Source organism: Rhodamnia argentea, chromosome 7 (assembly GCF_020921035.1).
Source record: "Rhodamnia argentea isolate NSW1041297 chromosome 7, ASM2092103v1, whole genome shotgun sequence".
Lineage (NCBI taxonomy): Eukaryota > Viridiplantae > Streptophyta > Magnoliopsida > Myrtales > Myrtaceae > Rhodamnia > Rhodamnia argentea.
Window position 1 is genome coordinate 29,263,893 of NC_063156.1, and position 17,462 is coordinate 29,281,354.

At 43.4% G+C, this 17,462-nt stretch overlaps 3 protein-coding genes across 4 annotated transcripts; 2 read left to right on the top strand and 1 right to left on the bottom strand.

Moving 5' to 3' along the window:
• The first annotated feature begins 2,102 nt into the window (after positions 1-2,102).
• LOC115749476 (alpha/beta hydrolase domain-containing protein 17C-like) lies at positions 2,103-6,415 on the top strand. 2 transcript variants are annotated; one of them, XR_007199207.1, is made up of 7 exons: positions 2,103-2,690; positions 4,056-4,092; positions 4,175-4,411; positions 4,531-4,578; positions 5,038-5,525; positions 5,934-6,354; positions 6,388-6,415. XR_007199207.1 is itself a non-coding variant. In XM_030686299.2 (6 exons), the coding sequence occupies exons 1-6, from the start codon at positions 2,389-2,391 to the stop codon at positions 5,953-5,955; spliced, it is 1,134 nt and encodes a 377-aa protein (XP_030542159.1). In that variant the 5' UTR covers positions 2,103-2,388; the 3' UTR covers positions 5,956-6,415. The 2 variants fall into 2 exon arrangements, 1 of the variants encoding a protein (XP_030542159.1); XM_030686299.2 differs by having other exon boundaries at positions 5,934-6,415.
• Positions 6,416-8,672: 2,257 nt separating this feature from the next.
• On the top strand, positions 8,673-10,789 carry LOC115749477 (vignain-like). Its single transcript, XM_030686300.2, has 4 exons — positions 8,673-9,516; positions 9,676-9,911; positions 10,008-10,148; positions 10,373-10,789. The coding sequence occupies exons 1-4, from the start codon at positions 9,069-9,071 to the stop codon at positions 10,634-10,636; spliced, it is 1,089 nt and encodes a 362-aa protein (XP_030542160.1). The 5' UTR covers positions 8,673-9,068; the 3' UTR covers positions 10,637-10,789.
• A 2,072-nt stretch (positions 10,790-12,861) lies between these two features.
• Positions 12,862-16,212, bottom strand: LOC115749475 (BTB/POZ and TAZ domain-containing protein 1-like). The gene is made up of 5 exons (XM_030686297.2): positions 15,842-16,212; positions 15,484-15,617; positions 14,884-15,187; positions 14,012-14,328; positions 12,862-13,420 (listed from the first exon to the last, which is right to left on the bottom strand). The coding sequence occupies exons 1-5, from the start codon at positions 16,028-16,030 to the stop codon at positions 13,225-13,227; spliced, it is 1,140 nt and encodes a 379-aa protein (XP_030542157.1). The 5' UTR covers positions 16,031-16,212; the 3' UTR covers positions 12,862-13,224.
• Between the last annotated feature and the right edge of the window lie 1,250 nt (positions 16,213-17,462).

The following is a 17,462-nucleotide window of genomic DNA, read 5'->3' on the forward strand; positions in this document are numbered from 1 at the left end:
TATTCTCTTTGTTTGGATCCTTGGGTCGTGCTGGTGAATGATCCCCATCATCAAAACGGGTCATGGGGAGGGAAGGGGGACCATTCCAATGGCATCATCCTCCACATGTGGACGAAGCTCCGTTTCCGTATGAACAACCCGATTCCGAAGGATTCCTCTCTTTCCCAGAAGAGCCATTGATCGTTCTTATTCTACTCGCACGGCCCGGTTGGCCCCCCCCCCTCTCCCCACCCTTCCCTCTGTTCTCGCTCGAAGCAACGCGTGATCTGCAAATTTTGCGAATCCCCAAGAATTATCTATGGCTTCTTCCCTCCGTTCTGCTGTGTTTTTCGGGGTTCGAGATGGGTAAGCGTTGGCGTACAGGTACCTCGTGCGTCGGCCTGATCCCGAAACCCCGTGCGAACTAGTTTATTCGGATGTGGCTTGGCCGAGCACGCATTGTTTTAAGAATAGCACTATCCGAGGCGTCCCTAGCTAATCGGACTGGTCTAATGGTCTTCCGATGCAATTGCATCAACAGAACCAATCTTGTGTTCCTTAAGCAGTCGCCGTTATTCTTCTTAAATGACATTTTCTTGAATGTGCTCATGAATGTTAGGGTTTTTGTGTGTGAGAACCGTCGCGTCGCGAAAAGGCGCGGTCCTTAATGGTTATTAAATTTGGAGCCATGAAAAACCGGAGGTTTTGTATGCTTTCAAAGGATTCATCTGGGGATTAGGGACATGGTTAGGGCAAATGAGCTGTAACAGAGATGATTCGAACCCAATGAATGACGTCGGGCTGCTATTGAAATTAGATTAAAACTAGGAGCACAAAGATTTACTACAATTGTGGTTGGGACTGAGAAGAAGACAGAAGAGTATGCATGTAAGAATCGTAGATTACGAAAGCTTCGTACTCCGCGGGCTGATACTAACTAAAGGGTCAGACAAATACCTTGGAAAAATTATAAAAAAAATCATAAATCTTTTATATTTTTATCAATTCGTCTTCGATGTTTACATAATCGATTTTCGGCCAATACAATTGAACTGGCAAAAAATGAAAAAATTTAGAACCGAATCGATAAACTTCAAAAGTTTATGGCTAAATTGATAAAAATATAAAAAAAAAAATGTAAGACTTTTTTGATCATTTTCTCGTCGTAAGGTTTCGCGGTAGGTTCCTAACATCTCAAATCGTAAATAATCATATCTAAGATTTTTGCGTTGGCTTTGTTTGGACGGGGAAAGAAAAGAGAAAAGACAAGGTTGTCCAAAAGAGAAGGGAGATGCTGCCGGAAGATGACGAAGGAAGAGGGAAATGATAGAGAGACACGTGTGATCAAATGGGACAACCTGGAAACACAGTCTCCATTTTATTTTACTTTTATCATTTTTTTTATTTTTTTTATTTTTTCCCTTTATTTATTTATTTATTGCAAAACCCACTTTTCCTTTTTCTTTTTTTTTTTTTTTTGTCCTTGGGGAGGGACAGCCCAACTAGTCACCAGTTGGTGACTCACCACCGCCCATCCCATTTCAGCTCCCTTATTATTGATCTCTAATCATTCTGATTTCGGCATTGCTCTCACTTTCACTTTTGTTCCTTCCTTTGGACCACCCCCCCAACAATTTTCTAAAGTTTTCACTAGCTAAAAATAACCCAAATCCGCTGTAAAATGGATATACGTTGATAAGCATATCAGGGATCATTAATTGGACTTGCTGTGACAAAAATTTAGATAATATCTTATCGATAATTTAGTTATTAAACGAGACACGATATATTTATAAAATAATCTAATTTTTACGCCGTTTCTTTATGGATTGAGCATGCTGCAACTGAAAAAAACTTTTAACAATTGCACCCATTGAGGTATGAACAGTAGTATGCGGAATGCTACGTTAGGGAGCTTTCAACTCAAAAAAATCAGAATCATTTGGAGAAGAACCTGACAGATCACAGTCAAGCAGGTCCACTGATCTCTCTCTCTCTCTCTCTCTCTCTCTCCCGAGAGAGAAGTAGTGAAAGAGACCGCAATCCTTCGGACAAATGCATGAGACAAGCTGGTCAATCTATCATTGCCCTCTTCCTCACGAAATTAAGCCAAAAAAGATCTCTCTCTCTCTCTCTCTCTCTCTCTCTGTTTGAGCTAAAAAAGAGAGTCCCCGCATGGACATTCATCTTCCAAAAGCATCCCGAAAGAACAAAAGCATGTCATTCTCCTTCTGCTGCTTCTAAAACCATCTCAGAGTCCCGAATAAAGGGAACAAGAAAAGGGAAAAAAGACTCTTCGGAGGTTTCTTACAAGTGAGAAAGACCCTGCATTTCTTGTCTTCTAGAGTGTGTGTGTGTGTGTGAGAGAGAGAGAGAGAGAGAAAGAGAGAGAGGGAAGATAATACAGCAATGGGTGGAGTCACTTCATCCATGGCCGCGAAATTCGCCTTCTTCCCACCTAACCCACCTTCCTACCGGGTAATTACGGACCATGCCACCGGGCTCTTGCTCCTGGACCCCTTCCCCCACCGCGAGAACGTCGACGTCCTCCGTCTGCGGACGCGGCGGGGCGCTGAGATCGCCGCCGTGTACGTGAGGTACCCCATGGCCACCTCCACGCTCCTCTACTCGCACGGCAATGCCACAGACATCGGCCAGATGTACGAGCTCTTCATTGATTTGAGCATCAACCTCAAAGTTAATCTCATGGGGTATGTAAAGTTCGCCCCTTTTTCTTGTCCTTTCTGTTTTATTGTCCCTTTTGTTCTTTTGCCCTTTTTCTTGGCATAATTTTCTTGACGAATGCCAATACGTTTGAGCTGAGATGGCTCTTCTGTCCTGTTTGGAGATTATGTAGTATTTTTCTTTTTTAAAGAGATTATGTTGTATTGACTGATTATAATTTTTGGTGAAGACAACTATCTAATCTCCCATTATTTTTGTGACAGATTTTGATATAGAAATTTGTAGAAATGTGTTGCTTTCGCGCACTGGCCAATTATGCGAAACATAAACACCCAGTTGGAGTTCATGGACTACCTATATATGGCATTAGTGGTCCAAAGTTAGGGAGGAAGCTTGATTCTGTCATCTGAACTGGATATAATGAGTGAATTTGATGGTTTCTTTCTTTTCTTTTGTTTTTTTGGGTGATGATGCTTATCAAATGGGAAAGTGGGATGTAATCCTGTCTGATAGTTTGGATGGGGCTCATTTTGCAGGATTTGAAAATTTGTGGCCTGCCATCTTTCCACTTTTTCCCTTTCAAATAGAATTTGAACAATTAGTATTTAGTTGGTTGATTGAATGCTATTGACGGTATTGAGGAACGCATTAAACTGTAACTGGAAGTATATTTTCTAATACTTTAACTGCGGAACAAGACAACAGCAGTTCTTTTTTGCTGATTCTGTCACGTAATTTAGTGATCCAACTCTTATGATGCCCTCATAGATGATCTTCAAATGTTCAAGGTGTCCAGAAAGCTTCTTCTTATCCATTGCAATCAAAGGACCTTTCTCTTGGCAATCTCTCGTCTTTATATGTTTCCCCGCGAGATTTTTTTTTCAGATGCTCGAGAGTTGGGCTAATGGAAATATCCACGTCAAAGAACTTAATAGGATATGCTGTCTGAGAAGACTGTGTCATTAACTGCTCGATCCCTTGGTATACACTACGCTGATTTTTCCCCGTGGATTCACTTCTAATTATTGAAAGTGATCCTCAGACCACTCTTTAGTTCAGTCAATTTATACACCTAGTTGCAAAGGAATGAAAGTAAATGACTATACTACATGCTCAAACTTGAGAAACCGGGTGAGCTGACATAGAACTACCATTTCCATTCTAAATTATTTGGATTTGCATTAGCTACAAATTTTCCACCTCAACACTTGGGTGCCGAGAGTTTCTAAGAGAAAACCACAAAGTACTGTCGTTGTAACTTGACTTTACAGATCGAGCATAATAAAAATGTCGAAAACTTGTGTTTTGGCTGCTTGGTGCCCAAGTACTGCATAGACCACATCTAAGAGATATGAATCATGAATGTGATGGGCATGCATTTTGTTCCCCAGGTACGACTATTCTGGTTACGGGCAATCGTCAGGAAAGGTAATTGCTGTCGACTCTTTTCTATGCTGCACTTTCTTGCAATGGATATGGAACTACCTCATTTGGGTTATGTTTCGTGCAGCCAAGTGAGAACAATACGTATGCAGATATTGAAGCTGCATACAAGTGTCTTGAAGAGAATTACGGTGCTAAGCAGGAAGACATCATTCTTTATGGCCAGTCAGTTGGAAGTGGGCCCACTGTGGATCTCGCGGCTCGCTTACCTCGCCTAAGAGCTGTTGTTCTGCATAGTCCAATTCTATCTGGGTTGAGGGTCATGTACCCTGTAAAACGCACATATTGGTTCGACATCTACAAGGTACTTCTCTTTGTGCCTAAGATAGTCTGGATTCAAGCGTATCAGAGATAGTATTGGCCTTGTGGCTAACCTTATCTAGTGTAGTGAAACTAAACAGAGTTCAATGTGTCTTCATGCAGAACATTGACAAAATCCCGATGGTGAAGTGTCCAGTGCTGGTTATCCACGTGAGCACCTTAATCTTTTGGAGCTGCAATAACAGTTAGAACAATGGATTCTTAAGCTCATTGTGACTCACGATGTGCATTACCTGCCATTTTCCTATTTCATATGTGCAGAATATAGCGCTTGTCAGTATAGAACTTGATGAGGTTATAATGCTAAACTTCGAAATGAAGAGCCTTTCTTGCAGACATCCTGGAGAATTTGGTGCAAAGTTTTATGGTTTGATGAGGTCCGCCTATTAATGGGGGCCACTATAGCAGGCCCAAGCAAAAGTTTAGTGCATGAAGTCACCCGATATAAAGCTCAACTGTAATAGAAAGAAAATTATTGAGAGATCGAAAGTGCTCATGAATAAGCTCCTCTCTGAAACCGACTCAATACCGATGACTTTCCAATTGCTGTTATTGCTGCCTCTTCATTGTTTTGTAACTGTTCCATTTTGCGTCCTTGTAATGCATCAGGGAACAGCAGATGAAGTAGTTGATTTCTCTCACGGTAAGCAACTATGGGAGCTGTGTCAGGAGAAATACGAGCCCTTGTGGCTCAAAGGAGGAAATCATTGTAACTTAGAACTGCATCCAGAATACATCAGACATCTTAAGAAGTTCATATTAACAGTCGAGAAATCACCTTGTCGAAGGAGTAGTTTAAGGAAAAGCATAGACGGGGTGGAGCATTCGAGGAGGAGCACAGAATATTTTGATGCTCCGAGGAAGAGTACCGACCGGAGGGAGAAACCGAGGAAGAGTACAGACAAGCCCGAAAAGCTTAGAGTCCCAAACCACAAGTATAGTAATGTGGAGAGGCCAGATAAGTTAAGAATACCCATTGACCATGTGGAGAGATCTCGGAGGAGCGTGGAGTTTTATGAGAAACCCCGGAGGAGTATCGACCAGCAGGTCGAAAAAGGGCGCAAGAGCGTTGACTGGTTGGACAGAATACGTTCTGGGTAAGCTGCTCACAACTTTTTTTTCACTTCATTTTTCTTTTATGGGTGTTGGGTGAGACTAAAGTTGAGGTGAAGAGATTGGTATAGCAACAGATAGACAAAAGAGAGAGGGCATCACTGGGATTTAACCTTTGATTCATTGGTTGGCATTTGACATATAACGTCTTAACCACCTGTACTTTTTCTCTGGGGAGTCCCTTTCAAGACAGATTGATTGTACTGCTGACTTTGGTGTGATGGAATGGAATCTCTTTGCATGGAGAAGCTAAGTTGTGATGATTTGTTGAATTTATCTGATTTGACCACAATGCCCCGATGATCTTATAGTCCAATTAGCATTGTTCTGAAAAATGACGCCTTCGGGTCCAATTCCGGGTGCTCTTTGACTGATGTACTTGCTTTTTGTAGGTACAATAGAGGTCGAAACTGATAACATAGTTCTCGATCCTTCTTGGCCAGAGAGAACAATTTCATAGCAGGGAGATTGTTGAAACGTTCACAGTTTCAGACAAAGAAGTGTCATCTCGCGCAAAATCGACACGCCATCTTTCGCACTTGTAAATTGTGATGGATGCAGCTTCTCCCCCTGCTGAGCTGATACATGATATTTGCATAAGATGTTAATCCTGATCTTTCCATGGATGAGACATCCCAACTAGTTAAATCTAATTGGCCACCAAAGGAAAAAGAATCAGAAAACAACAAAAAATTGTTTAACCCAATATTATCTGGAATCTCTTTGAACTGAAATACCATAGCTTTGATTGAGGAAAGCATTGAAGAGGGAACTTCATCCTTTTCCCTTTCAGTTCTTGGAAAAGCTTAGCTGGTTAAAACCTGTACAGAGAAAGTATTATTAAAGTTCAGTTTCATGTAGCTTTCATACAAAACTGAGCCCATGAAGATGATCACAAGCAAAAGCTTCAGGGAAGCCAGACGTAAAGGGCAAGCATCGTTTCTGGTTTTCGACACCCGATCGGGCACGCCATCCACTTCCATGTGCCAAGCTCTACTCATTATAGAATCTGGCCTTACACCCTCTCCACTTTTACACCGAAAGTGAAGGTCATACCTTTTCTTTTTCTTCTTCTTTTTTCCCCCAAAAGTATTCGCGAATTCTGCAATTGTACTCTCATTCTCTCGATTCTCGCAAACTTCGATAAGATTAATATGAACTTGCACATTTGTTATCTAGAGTGGAAAGTACCCAAAAAAAAAAAATTCATAAATTTATTGGCCAATTGAGTTCTAAATCTTGACAAAAAAAACATTCTAAATCTTTCAATTTAATCATAAATCTTTTGTATTTGTACCAATGACGTTTATCAACCCAATTTTGCCCGAAAATCGCTTACATAAATACTAGCCATCCTTCATAGTACGACAAATGCCGACGTAGACAATTTTGCGATTTTTTAATAGTCATTTATATATTTTTTTTTATTTTCTTTGTTCCGAGTGGCTCGGTAGCCAAGATGAAAAAAAAAACAATAAAAGAAGTTCTTTGAAAATTGTAACCACGTATGATGGTCAACATCTATGTTAGCGATTTGAGGCCAAAATTGGTCCACGGACTATATTGGCATAAATGCAAATGCCTTGGGAGTAAATTGGTCCAACCGAAAGGACCCGATTTGATATCAACGCAAAATTTTTATAAATTTTTTGGTACTTTTTTTGTTATCCTTTTGGGCGAGAACGAGACGACATTAACTATGTAGCACCGACACGCGCGACACACCGACATTTGATTTCTCAAAAAATAGAGTATTTCGACACATTGGAACACGTTATACATTAAATATATATTTTTCTATATACATAATAGTTTATCATGTATATATAAAAATATCAACGGTGAGTTTTTCTTTCTTCTATTAAGGATTCACAAATAGTTTTTTTTTTTTTTTTTGCTGGTTGGGAATATTAATTTTATGGTGGCTGGATTTATGATTTAATTATATATATTTCTAATAGATTTACATTTTGACCCATAATTTATTGAAAATGCTTAAAATTGACCTTATGTATGTCGAAATAGCGTGTCGGGATGCTAAACTCGTGTATTGCTACCGGTGTGTCTGGAGTGTTGACCCCGTATCATGTCGGACATCGGACCACATGTTGATCGCATATCGAAGAGTGTCCGACATGACACGGAGGTCCCCGGAGAGTGTTCGTGCTACATATATTAAACTAACGTTTAGCCGTTTTCACCGTGCCGGATCGAACATGAACCGCATCCATGGTTGAGGTTCTCTTGTCATAAGATGACCCGAGTCTCGGCAAGAATTGAATGTTCATTCTCCGTGGGGCTTATGATTTCTGTGTTGGTTAATCCCTTCAGGCGTGGAAGTGATGAGTACCCGTCACATTACGCTGCTCCAATTCTACAAGCAAACGTTTCGATTTGACTGATTAGTCCAATCGTAACGATTCCCTGCATTACTGGATCCAGAATCTCTTCAGTTCTCTTCTTTAATCAGCATTAGGAATCTCCGCAACCTGCGTGGATCAACGCATATTAGAAAAAATTGTAAAAAAAAAAAAAAAGAATAGCATTGAATAAGAAACGACATAATAACTCACACACCTTATCCTTGCACGTAACATGATCATCCTCAACTATTCCCGCATGAAAATCATTCGCTTTCTTAAGCCGTACGGGTTGCAGTTGCATGATCACTAATACCCTAATTAGCTCCATGGTGACTAGTTTATCCGCCGGAGAAGAGTCGATTAATCACATCGGGGAGAAAATAAAAATGGTGATCCTCTGATGCTAAGACACGCGCGATACTCCTAGATTAGCTTCAAATCGTATGACCTAACTCGACCTGAGATGTATTATTGTGCACGCCAAATATATGTTTGAATTGACGTGTTGGATTCGGATCCAATATTGAACAAGACCCGTTTGTTTAAAGCGTTCATCTTTATCATGTCCATGTCGTATCATTTGGTATATTAATCAGCATCTTTTTTAAGGATTAGCATCCTGAAGATAGAATTACCTGCGCATAACAAAATCCTCCAAAAAAAAAAAAAAACACTGCACTTCACACCCAAAAAAGCAAAGAGGTTCCGGTTGAAAGACGAGGGAGGTTACGCAAGCCTTTGATGTCCCACTTCCGCCCTCCTTTATCGTCCCTCGTCTTCTGTGTTTTTCTCGTGCGTGGTCAACGTGATCGCGTGTTCGGCATGCAAAGATGGATGCAACGTTCATCAGCATTCGCCATTTTAGTTCTCCTTCTGGTGTTCACTGGCTGTTGAACGAGACTGCAAAGTTATGCAGATTACTCCTGAACTGGGCTTGCTTGTGCGCATCAACCTCGTCTATTTTAGTAATGGATGTCGGCTTGTGATTGTTGATGCCCGTAAGGAACTCGTGACTTCTTCGGTTATCGTCCCTTGCTATCTTCTCGTATCTCCATCGTTTTCCTTTTCGTTCCTCTATATAAACCACGATTAGACTCCTACGGATTCCTCACATCGTTCACACCATTAACGTTGCGTTTGAGTTCGAGCTGTGTCCGATACGAAATGGGGTTCAAGAGACTCTTCCTAGTTGCCTTGATGGTAGTGTCGATCCTCGGGATTGCTGAGAGCTTCGACTTTCACGAGAAGGAGCTGGCCTCTGAGGACGGCCTGTGGGGCCTGTACGAGCGGTGGCGGAGCCACCACACGGTGTCCCGGAGCCTCGATGTCAAGCGCAAGCGGTTCAATGTGTTCAAGCAGAACGTCATGCACGTCCACCGTGTGAACCAGCAGGACAAGCCCTACAAGCTGAAGCTCAACAAGTTCGCGGACATGACCAACCATGAGTTCAGGAGCTCGTATGCCGGGTCGAAGGTCGACCACCACAGAATGTTCCGTGGGGCGCCGCATGGCTCCGAGAGCTTCATGTATGAGGACGACAGTCCGGTGCCCCCGTCCGTAGACTGGAGAAAGAAAGGCGCGGTCACCAACGTCAAGGACCAAGGCCAATGCGGTATGTATACGATTCAATTGCTAAGACTATATCACATATTTCTCATTTTAACAAGGTCACAAGTCGCTATGCATCCTATGATTCTTCAGCAAACCAGATCATTACGTTAAATTCCGATTGCTTGCAGCTGAATTCGCGGTGTTCTTTGTGATGGAACAGGTAGTTGCTGGGCATTCTCGACTGTGGCAGCGGTCGAGGGAATCAATTACTTGAGGACGAACCAGCTCGTCTCTCTTTCCGAGCAAGAGCTGGTGGACTGTGACACCGCACAAAACCAAGGGTGCAATGGCGGGCTCATGGACTATGCATTCGAGTTCATCCAGCAAAGGGGAGGCATCACGACCGAGTCGAATTACCCGTACCAAGCTAGCAATGGGACCTGTAATGCCGCCAAGGTTAATTGATCTCAATGTTTAGCTCGACTCAACTCTGTAGCCTATTTGAATGTTGTCGTGTAATTGTAATCTAGAAATTTCCTTTTAAAATTGCAGGAGAATTCTCCGGTTGTGTCGATCGATGGACACGAAGATGTGCCAGCTAACGACGAGGATGCGTTGCTGAAGGCGGTGGCGAATCAGCCTGTTTCTGTGGCCATAGATGCAGGCGGTGCAAATTTGCAATTCTACTCGGAGGTAAAACTTACTCGACAAGAATCTGACGAAAATCTTTCGGGAAAGAGCAATTTACACGACATGAATCAAGAACTTCGGTTAGTTAATCTAATGCGCGCTGGAATTGGTAATTCGCTATCGAGTCGAGTTGCTTCAAGTTCCTCCGAGACTTCACATGCTTGCTTCCATATTTAAAAGCAACTGAATATGCTCATTCGAACCGTTCCTATCGGTGAACCTATCAGGGCGTATTCACCGGAGAATGTGGCACGGAGCTAAATCATGGAGTCGCGATCGTCGGCTATGGGAGCACCCTCGAGGGGACCAAGTACTGGATCGTGAAGAACTCGTGGGGTCCGGAATGGGGCGAGAAGGGCTACATAAGGATGGAGCGCGGCATCGCTGCTAAGGAAGGGCTGTGCGGCATAGCCATGGAGGCCTCATACCCTGTCAAGAACTCCTCGAATAATCCCGGCGGAGTTTCGTCGCCTGCTAAGGATGAACTCTAAGCAATGGCTCAACATTGACTAGTGAAGTGGGCATGTCCTGTGTCCACATAGACCCAAATAATGTCTGCTCCCCGATGATTCCATAATGCATGTTTATAAGGGTCTCTTAGGCAGCGAGATAAATTGGTCTTTCCTAAAATTGTTACTATTCGAGTGGTGCAAGATCTTCAATGATTCAATCCTTCTGTCCGAGCACATCTGCATAACGCACCTTCATCTATGTCGATGGAGAAAAAATCCCAATACACAAGTGACGACTACCGCATCGGCCAATCAATCAAAGAGTCGATAGCACGAAATCTGAAGAGGAAAGACTTTGACTACCGCACGGTTTATGAGCGATAATGATCTGCACCTTCTAAGGGCGCTCATGGCAACGCTTATGCTCTAGAAATCAACTTCTAATAAATAGTTGATTTTTTCACTTCTGCTTCTGAGCAAAAGTTGATTTTTTTTTACTTTTGGAGAGAAGTAAATTTTCTTTACTTCTTCAAATGGCTCTAAAACTATTTCTAGCCTAAAAAAAATTTACTCTAGAAATAGAAAAATGAAGTTGTGTTATCAAATGGATTCCTACCCTATAAGTGCTTTTGGAGCGAAAATTCTACCTAAGAAGTGTTGTCATGCGCATCCTAAACTTCCATAAGCTGACGACTCGCTTCAAACCCGCAATACCCCGATGGAAATACTGATCATTGGCTTCGACTTCATAAGACTATCTTATCTACATAGCCCACAAGCTGGCCAAGTATGCCACTTCCATTAGAAGTCAGGTACCCAACAGAAAGGCCTATTAAGAGAGCCCATGATAACCCCGTCCGTACGTAACCGAGCACGGTCCCTCAGCCGGGAAGTTCCCTTCGATCCATCCGCAGCAGATGAGGGTCCATCAAATCCGAGCTGCACAAATTGACCTTCTGATTCTTACCTCCTGCCATGCCTAATCAACGGACTTTCTACAGCAAAGAATCAAGCATGAGAGACCACCCAAAGACGCCCACTCCATCATTACATTTAAGAAAGCGTGGAAACTCCTGAGCATGGATCAACCACAGAGAGTAAGTGATTCATGGGTCATCATTGGGACGGGCACCGAACACACATGTGGGTCTTTTCTGTGTCCGGTTGGTTCGTTGAAACATTTCGGTTTCATCGTCTCTTCTTTTCTGCCTAGGATGCTTCTTAGAGCCCCCCCACTATTGCAACAAAGAGAGGGTCTTTTGCTGCTCATGTTGGGGCTGCAATGAAAGCCGGAGCAAGTGGGCAGAAGAATCAAGAAGATGGAGGGAGGGATGGCCTGCAATTGTCTGTTTGGATCCACATGAGTCTATGGCCTAGCAGTAAGATCACTAACAATTGTTCTTGAATGAACTTTCTCCCTCAAAAGCTAAAAGGAAAACGGTCCTAAACCGATAAATTTGACTACCGATGACCCGGCACAAAGTAGTCCGCCGAGGATTACCCACGACAAAAATGAAGATTCTGAGGTGTGGATCTGTCGGATAAAGAGCACTTTGAATGATGAAAAAGCTCGAGGAAATATCTCCGGAGGCAGGGACGGTAGGGACTCAAAAGATGCCTTTGTCACCACACCATGCCCATTATTAACTTTATGGTCGCGCTCTAAAAGCAGTCAAGCACAATTCAAAGGATGATAAGTCTCGATAATCTTATGGGAATGCATGCAGATTCTTAAGATGAAAGCTCAACTCTTTAGGATCATCAGTGCATCAGAAACGGAAAAAGAAAAGTTCTTTAGAATTAACAAGGCTCGATGCGCATTGTGAGAAACTCGATGGAATTTTGCTACTTGCCTATGTGACACATCTTGATAATTACGATCTTAGCTATAGAAAAAGATCGCTCGACTCGCCATCTTTCTTTTGTATCGATTAACTTGAAGTCGAAGATATTAACTCTGGCTACTGTAATACTTCAGTCAAGCACATCTAGGATTTTATAGTCATTTCTCCAATGGTGCAGGACGTCAAACAATTAGGTAACCTGTTACAGTTAGATCACCCACCTCATACTTTCGGAGTCTCCTTGAAATTCACAGCATCAAATTGATTATGTCCTAACGGCTTCAATTTTAAGAGAGACGCTTCACCAACATTTTGTTTTCTTGCGGTCCCACCAGTCTCAGAATTTTCCAGAGCAAGAACAGAGAACGACACATTTTTAAGGTGCGAAGCATACCTTTCAACACTACAAGCAAATGTGAGGAAAGTAAGACGAGGACAACTTCATGTTTGTCACAAAATCACCACAAGTAGCAGCATACGTGATAACTGACAATTTCCAAATACTACATTTCGGGCAATTTTCTTTGCTGAATCCCCATTTGCCCATCGAAAACTATGAACATCAAAAGACTATACGTTTCGGGTAGTAAGAAGACCCTTATAGATAACTTGCATCCGCATCAACTTGAATATCTATGATTATATTACAGGCAACAGTTCCAGCCTACTATCCGAGCAAGTGTTGAGAGCGCATTTATGGACTTGATCTGGTAATAAGCTGCAAAAAAGGTGCTGGCTGATGACCAGTTTTTCCATTTTCACACGCCGGCGACTAGGGAGATGCTAATGGCTGGCGATTGGTGACAGTCTCATGCTTCTAATGTCGCAATCGCGTACTTCCTCTCTCGGTTCCTCTGCTCTCTTCCGTTTGGGCTGAGACAAGGAGGATAGGACCTTCGCGGAGATGACTTTCTTCGCCAGCAGCTTCCAACGGGCGTCGTCTTTCCTCTTCTCCTGATGCATTCGCAATTTGAATTGCCTGTTAAAAATCACCAAGGCAGCAGACATGAATTAGTGATCCTCATGATTCATCCCACAGCTGTTGCAGTTGATAATGTCCCCGTGATTCCAAAGTTCCAAGAACGTGATGAATTCAAGAAATAGTCCCAATCTGACCACGCAATGATACAATCCCACTCAAAGAGTCCCTTTTCTTGCAGGGAGCATGTGCAACATAGTGAAATGCCAATGACAATTGACTGATGGGTTCGTTAGGGCGTGTTGCGTCGTGTTGTATCGTGTCACGTCACTAGAGGTGTCTTATATAGCGACCAGCCACTTAGGAACAAACGATGGAAACATCCAGAGAATATCAACCTAGCCTGCTTAGAAAAGTCTAGATGAGGTGGCAATCAATTTAGTCTCTGCTTATCGTTCATATCTGGATTTGACATTAAAAATAATTATGGTAGAGTTCCAACTGATTTTCCAGTTTAGAAAGCAACTCGAGTTTACAAACCATTAATTTAATCAACAGAAATTTGATGTTTGGCAGCACACACGATTCGATATGAATACGAAAAATCATATTTGGGAGGTAAACACGACGCAGCCAGCCCTTTTCAATTACCTGCAAAGGGGAACCCGGCAAGAATCGAGCTGGTCACAGATCGAAGAGTGCAATCTGAGAAGCTGCCACATCCGCTTGCATCTTGAGCAACCTCCACCGACCCGCTTCTCGCAAGTCGCGAAATGCTTAATCGAGAGCTGGATGCCGCAGCAGATGGCGAACTTGCCGCACGGGTCCTTGTTCCTCACCAGCTCGGCGTCGCACGGCCCGACGCTCGTGCAGCCTTCCGTGCATATATGCTCTAAGCACTCCATGGCCTCGCTCAGCTCCAGATACAGGCTCTGGTCCTCCTTGTTCCTCGTCCTCTTCTTCTTCCTCTGTTTTTACAGTCAATTCATTCAAGCTTGAGAAACAGTTAAAAACATTTTCACTTGAGAATTGTACCGTTCGTTAATCTTCGCAAGCTATGGTCAAAATCAAAATCACTTTTTTTTTTTTATTTCTTTCTTGGTTGTCCCGCAAATATAACCCCAGAAGCAAGGAAAGTTAAATTGACAAGAAAAGCCCGTGGAAAATGATGACCTATGAATTGCTTGCTTCTGCCTAGGAGAACAAAAGTAAGGAAGGAAACGAATATAATAACACAGTCAACACTTGGAATAATCTTCTAGCATGTGACATAATGCAATTTTTTCCACCAACTTGCTATTCGAAACGTGCCTAATCAAAACTCTTTCCTAGTATTACTTGTTGTCCAAGTTCTCCGAAACGAAAAATTGATTGTCAAACTGCAATTTCTTATTCGTAATCTTTTACGAAGCAAGGCTAATCGCTTTTTTAATTGATCCCAACACGTGAATCTCGACCGAGCGTACGACCGCTCCGTCAAATTCAACCTCGCACATACGGCTTGAGCTTGTGTGAGTACGTACCGATTCGGCCTCGTCCATGAACTGCAAGATCTGGAGCTCGAGCCACGGGTCGTGGTTCTGCAGGAACTTCCAGCCCTCGGTCGCCTCCACAGACTTGAAATGGGCGTGGACCAGCTTCAGGCACTTGAGGTAGAGGTCGGGCGCGTCGCACAGCCTCGCCAGCTGGAGCACGTCCACCACGTTCTCGGCCGTCAGCCGCCGGATCAGCGCCCTGGTGCACCGCTGCTTCAGCTGCGGGACCAGGTACACGTGCGACAGCGCCAGCAGGTGGATCCCGTACTTCTCCATCTGGTCCTCCGTGCACCTGCACCGCAAGGGGGCATCCTCGTCATTTGATGAACACAGCCGATGCATTTTAACTCTGCCTGACCATTTCTCCGACAATGTACTCCCGTGGTGAACGTGTAAAGATGCTATGGCAGTTATTTTAGTGAAGCTTGTGGGGATTGCTCTTTTAAGTGGCAGCGACACTTTAGGCGTGATCATAGGACAATAATTAATTTGGATAACCCGTCTATTCCGAAAGGGAAAAATATTGCCCCAGTAAATTTCACGTGATCATGGACAAGGGCAAGGGAATGAAAGATGCAAGAACCAAACCTTGAGGAATAGAGGAATCCGACGAAAGCCAAGACGGCGTCGCAGGGGACGCCGAGGATCGGTATGACCCGCTCGGAGCTCCGGTGCTTCCGAGGCTGGTCTATGATGTTCTCCAGTACCGGCGACACGGACGCCTTCAATTTCAAATCCACCAAAACAAGAACATACGAAAGACCGATAAGCACCCAGTATTTTTCGAAAAACCATGAGAAGAATCAACTGAATTTCTCGTTCGTCAGGGTCAGGAGTAACTCGAACAAACATAGATTGAAGAAGACAGATGGGTTTTCAGATTTTCCTATATGTGGTGAAATACCAAGTAAAAAGCAGAGGCTCCCTCTCTGTTTCCTTAAATTACCAGAATGCCAGAGTGGGCGGGGATGCGAAGGCCGCCGGAGGTAAGGATCCAAACGTCGGACTCGGGGAGTTCTCGGCCAAACGGGTTCACCCCTTCCGTCAGCGAAGAGTGTCCGTACACTTCGCCGTAGAGGTTCGCCGGCGGCGATGCGGCGGCGGCGGGTGCTGCGTCAGCGCAGGAGCCCTCCATGTGCGCACAGAGAGAAAGAGAGAGAAGAAACGGAAGTCGCGTTGTTGGGGGAGATTACGTGAGACGAGAGGGAGGTCCGAACGCGGTGGGGGAGTCCATGAATTTATAGACAAAACGAAGAGGAAAGAAAAGGAAGGAAGAATCTTTCGGGGGACGGGACAGCGAAATGACGACGTGGAGAGGACTGTAGCAGCAGCCGAGGAGAAAGACGGTGGGCTTTCTCACTGCAAGTTTTCATTGGCTAATCTACCGTTAAAATAAATCCCCGGAGGTGATCCAACCAATCAATTAGTTCGCGGACGAGGATGTCCCAAATATCGTTTTTCCTCGTTTTCTCCGGTAGTGACATTACGTCCTTGCCCGCGTCTTTTCAATACGTATAGGGCGCAAATCTTATCCATTCTATTTCAATTTCTAATTGATGAACGAATTTTTGAGTAAATAAATATACTTGATAATAACACAAAATTTTTATTCCAAATTCGTTCGATAACAATATGAAATTTCTAAAATTGCCAAGACCGGCGATAGGCAACTAGGGGCCGGCGATCGCCCTGCCGATAGATTGGCGATCAACGAATCGGTGAACGACGAATCGGCAGACCAATGGCTAGCAGACCTATGAGCGGTGACCGGTGGCCTACGAACGACGGACAAGCGATCGGGACGCGAAAGAGAGGGAGGGAATGATGAAAAAAATTCTTATTTCTCATATCTATTCTAAGAAGTTGAAAATTTTTAACTTTTCATTTATGTTCCAAACCTATTTCTGGAATAAATTTTTGTTCCATATATAGAAAAATGAAATTTCTAGAACTGATTTGGAAGCGAAATAGAGAAATAAAAAGGTTATCATTGGCACCCTTAAGGAAATGTGTTGTTGCTTCCTTACCGAAAGCAGACCATGGAGTGCCCTCGAGAAAAACCAAGAGCGCCTCGAGTCTTTCGTACTCGGAACATCCGTGTATACGTTCTTCGACAAAGTACGTGGATGACCTCAAGGAAAGTACCGCGTACCGTCTCGTCGACTTCGTATCCGTATAATGCTACTTCGAATCCCTCGCTTTTGGAACCTCCAATTTGCACATCGAATTTCGTTGCCGAACTTCGAGTCTCGCCGGATCGTTACTTGTCTTTGGCGGTAATTCCTCTCGTTTGTTTACCGATGAGGGGGTAAATTTGATGGCTTGGGTTAGTGCCTGGCGTAAAATTGAGATTTTAAAAGTTCAGGATGCCAAATAGTATGCGAATGAATTAAATGGGAGAAAGGGGCGTGAGAATTTCTCATCATACTTTGTTTTACATTATTCAAACGGTACGAGTATTGGGAGTGAAAATAGGTCTAGGTAAGAATCGAGACCAAATGGAACCGGCTATAGGAATAGATCCGGTTCTAGATTCCCACAGTTATTGGTCCGGTAAAAAAAATGTA

Excerpts from the sequence above, each read along its gene's own strand:
- LOC115749477 (XM_030686300.2), top strand. The coding sequence starts at position 9,069 with ATGGGGTTCAAGAGACTCTTCCTAGTTGCCTTGATGGTAGTGTCGATC. Across the intron at positions 9,517-9,675 it reads CAAGGACCAAGGCCAATGCG|GTAGTTGCTGGGCATTCTCG; the intron begins GTATGTATACGA and ends GTGATGGAACAG. Across the intron at positions 10,149-10,372 it reads ATTTGCAATTCTACTCGGAG|GGCGTATTCACCGGAGAATG; the intron begins GTAAAACTTACT and ends TGAACCTATCAG.
- LOC115749476 (XM_030686299.2), top strand. The coding sequence starts at position 2,389 with ATGGGTGGAGTCACTTCATCCATGGCCGCGAAATTCGCCTTCTTCCCA. Across the intron at positions 2,691-4,055 it reads CTCAAAGTTAATCTCATGGG|GTACGACTATTCTGGTTACG; the intron begins GTATGTAAAGTT and ends TTTGTTCCCCAG. Across the intron at positions 4,093-4,174 it reads ACGGGCAATCGTCAGGAAAG|CCAAGTGAGAACAATACGTA; the intron begins GTAATTGCTGTC and ends TGTTTCGTGCAG.
- LOC115749475 (XM_030686297.2), bottom strand. The coding sequence starts at position 16,030 with ATGGAGGGCTCCTGCGCTGACGCAGCACCCGCCGCCGCCGCATCGCCG. Across the intron at positions 14,329-14,883 it reads TCATGGACGAGGCCGAATCG|AGGAAGAAGAAGAGGACGAG; the intron begins GTACGTACTCAC and ends CTGTAAAAACAG. Across the intron at positions 13,421-14,011 it reads TGCCGGGTTCCCCTTTGCAG|GCAATTCAAATTGCGAATGC; the intron begins GTAATTGAAAAG and ends GATTTTTAACAG.